Source organism: Acanthisitta chloris, unplaced genomic scaffold, assembly GCF_000695815.1.
Source record: "Acanthisitta chloris isolate BGI_N310 unplaced genomic scaffold, ASM69581v1 scaffold2026, whole genome shotgun sequence".
Taxonomy (NCBI): Eukaryota; Metazoa; Chordata; class Aves; order Passeriformes; family Acanthisittidae; genus Acanthisitta; species Acanthisitta chloris.
Window position 1 is genome coordinate 34,463 of NW_008677416.1, and position 3,470 is coordinate 37,932.

A 3,470-nucleotide genomic window follows, 5' to 3' on the forward strand; every position below is an offset into this window, starting at 1 on the left:
TACATAGCCCCTACTGCTACCAGGATCCCCATGAAGAACCCCTCACCCCACAGGAACTCCTCAACTAGTGGATTTGGGGAGCTTGAGGAGTGATATATGTTCCCCCCATGCCCTCCCAGGCTGGAGGCTGGGCCAGACCTGGAGCACAATTGCTGGCACTGAGAAGATCATGGCCTCGTTGAACACGGGGTTGGTGTCGCCCCTCTTCACTGCTGTCTTCTTCTTGCTGATCTTCCTCCCATCCTGCAGCAGGTACACCTTGACAAAGGGATCTGCTCATGGTGGGGAGAGAGACCCTGGGATCAGTCACACATGCCCCTGGCAATGTGGAGAAAGGGGAGGGACCTTTTCTGGTGGCCCTTCCCAACAGGTCTATCCTCCATGAGAGCCACTCCAGTAGAGATACCTGTAGTCAGTAAGCTAAACCAGGACAAAGCCCACCCTCAGCCCACCACGGGCCCCCCGTGCCCACCTGGCACCCCCCACTCACCTGCAGTCACCTTGCCGTTGGTCCACACGAGGTTCTTGGCTTTGACTACCACCACCGTGAGCCGCTCAGCCGTGGGCAGGTAACTCAGGGAGAGCAGGATCTCCCCCACCGTGTCCACCGCCTGCGGGACACAACGTCCCGTCACCCACCGACCCGGCCACAAACCCCCAAACCCCCGTGTGGGGGACAGACCGAGCCCTCAGCTCACCTTGTTCATGTCCTGCAGGTAGAGCCAGGCGTTGAAGGGGCGCGTGGCCAGGTCCAGGTCGGAGAGCTTGAGCTCAGCCACACCAGTACTGACGTTCCTGTCATCCTCGTCGATGCCAAAGACGGAGAAGCGCAGACTGTTCTCCTCCAGCGCCGCTGGATCCAGCGGGACCGAAAAGCGCTCGTCAAAGGCCACGGCATAGGCACTCCGCTGGATCTGCCGTGGGAAGAGGGAATCCCTGCCAATCCAGCCCTGGCACCTACTGATTTTAGAAGCCGCATCCAAGACCCAGATTGTTTCCCTCATGGAGATTGCGAGGAGCACATGGCACCCCCAACCCAATGGAGAGGGAGGTCCCAGCCTTGATGGGGTGAACAATTTCCCACCTGACCATAGCAGGTGTTATGGCTAAAAATCAGGGCCATGACATGCCTCAGTGCCTGTTAATTCTTTTAATGAACAAATTAAGGTTGGTCCAATTGTCTCAGATACATCCCAGTGTTCTGGGAGCTTGGATGCATGTCCTGCTTGGCCACACCAGGCTACAGGATTTGGCTGAGGGGTTGTAACCCAGCAGCTCTCTGAGCCAGACACACCACAACCTCTGAATAAGGCCAATGGGAACGGTGCTTTTTGGCAGTTATTATTCCCATGGCACACCATTCCTTGGAAGCAGAGGCAATAGAAGCTCCCGGGACCCATCAGGTACTGATCCCTAAGTGCTGGGGGGGAACTGCTCTGAAATCAGGGATTTAGGGATTTGTTTTCCCCTACTCCAGCCATGTTTCTGCATCCAAGGTACCACACACAAATCAGGAGTTTGCCCTGTGGGATGGAAAGCTACAGCCTTGGATGGCATGGAGCAAAGCAGAGCCACCAGCTCCCCACAGCCAGCCAAATCCATGTGCTGTGGTGGAGGAGTGACCCTGCTGTGGGATTGGGGGCTCAGCTCTGCACCCCTCAGCCTGTGTCACCCCAAAAATAGCCAGGGGAGCCAGTTCATCTCCTCCTGAGGACTCTCTCCTGTCTGTCTGCTCCATCTGTGCTCCATCCTGGGATGAAGGCAGCATCTGCCATCCCTCTTCCTAGTCCATGCACTCCCACTGAATCCCACCACTCTCTGGAATCCTGAGGTGCTAAAAAGTTACTCTATGGGAGAAGCAGATTTTACAGCCCTATGGCTGCCTGCATCCCACATTGTATTTTGGGATCTCTGGATAAAATGCAGCTGGAATAGGAACTGCTATTTAAAACCCCTCCATAAGCACCGCAGAAACTCCAACTGTGCCCTTATGTGTGGTCTCAGGGCAGCTGAGGAGGCAAATAGTGCTGGTGAATTATAAATAATGATGCTAAATAATAAATATCTCCAGAGCATAAATCAAGAGCCTGAGATTTGGATGGAAAAACGGACCTAAAGGGCGCTCTGGAAATATTTTTGAGGCAGCGGCAGGGTTGTACAGATAGAGCAGCACCTCCACCCTCAGAGAAGTGCCTCACTGGGATGAAGATTCCTGCTCCTTTCTGGAATATCCCAATTAATTCAAACTGGCTGTTCCTGGCTCTGCAAAAAGGAGCTGTTGGAAGAAAACTGAGGCTTCTGCTTTTCAAGAGCAGCGGTTTGGGCACTTAAAAGGGGAGGGTTTGCCCCACATCCACCCCTGCTTGTGGCCCTTCTGGTGCTGCCACACAGATCTTCCAGTGCCGCTTCTTGCATGGGGAGGGAGAAGTTTAGGGGCTGCTGTGGGAAGGAGAGGGGCTACAGGGACTCTGGAGGCTGTGGGGCCATGGAAGACATGGACAGAACCTGCCCAAACCTCTGGTGCCCCCCAAATCCCACCCCAGATCTCTCTCTCCATTTCCCACAACATCCCTGGAGCAGAGAAAGTTGAGCAGGAAAACTTGCCTCCAGCCACACCTGGAGATGACAAAGCCTGTATCGCAGCCAAGGGAAGACATTTCTACCTCTACTGTGTCTCTGATGTGCAAACCCATCTGGGACTCCCCCAAAATCCTGTGCCAACCACATCCATACCGGGCACACCTGGAGCTCCCTACTCCCAGACATCACCACTGCTCTGGGGAGCTGAGGCCCCCCAAAATCCTGTGCTAATTGCATCCATCCCTGGCACGCCTGGAGCTCCATGCTCCTCAAACCCCACCACTACCTTGGGGAACGTGGCCAAGTGATGGTGCCACCCAAAATCCCACACTCACCCGAGAGATGCCGACGATCTGCTCGGCCGGGAGGAGGCTGATGCGCATGAAGCAGGACTCGAAGCGCGCGTCCTCCTTCTCCAGCAGGTCCTTGCCCTGCAGCAGCGTCACGTGCAGGGCAGCTGCCTTTGCGTCATACTCCATGGACACCTCCACCTGCCCCACTGTGAAATCCTGCCCGAAGTTGTTCCCGATGGACGAGATGGAGTTGAGGGAGTCGGCCGAGATGGATTTCCTCAGGGGGCCGTAGTGGGCCAGGCCCAGGTCTCTGCCCATCAGCTCCAGGCTGCCCAGCTCGTGGATGCTCTCGAAGGTGTCGTCTGCCCTCAGGCTGCTCTTGCGGGCGGGTGAGCTCCTCTCTGGAGCCCTCTGTGTGCCCGGGGCCATCCCTCGCTGCCAGGGAAAGGAAACCAGGCAATACCATCGCATCCCTCGGTGTGGAGCCGGACCGCTGGGCTTCTCCAGAGCCTCTTTGGATGCCTCCCAGCCCCTGCCTGGCCTCAAGCTGCCGCGGCAGCGAGCCTGGTGCCTCCTGCAGCTCCCAGCTCTGCTGAT

The 3,470-nt window shown here is 56.5% G+C and overlaps 1 protein-coding gene across 1 annotated transcript in view; it reads right to left on the reverse strand.

Annotated features, from left to right (window-relative positions):
• Positions 1-3,470, reverse strand: part of SYT12 (synaptotagmin XII) — a 6,096-nt gene that overhangs the window by 743 nt on the left and 1,883 nt on the right. Inside the window, exons 3-6 of the mRNA XM_009076476.1 lie at positions 2,916-3,308; positions 699-914; positions 491-611; positions 139-272 (exon numbers count right to left, since the gene is read on the reverse strand). Coding sequence (XP_009074724.1) covers positions 139-272; positions 491-611; positions 699-914; positions 2,916-3,308 — 864 coding nt within the window. The remainder of the gene's footprint in view (positions 1-138; positions 273-490; positions 612-698; positions 915-2,915; positions 3,309-3,470) is intronic.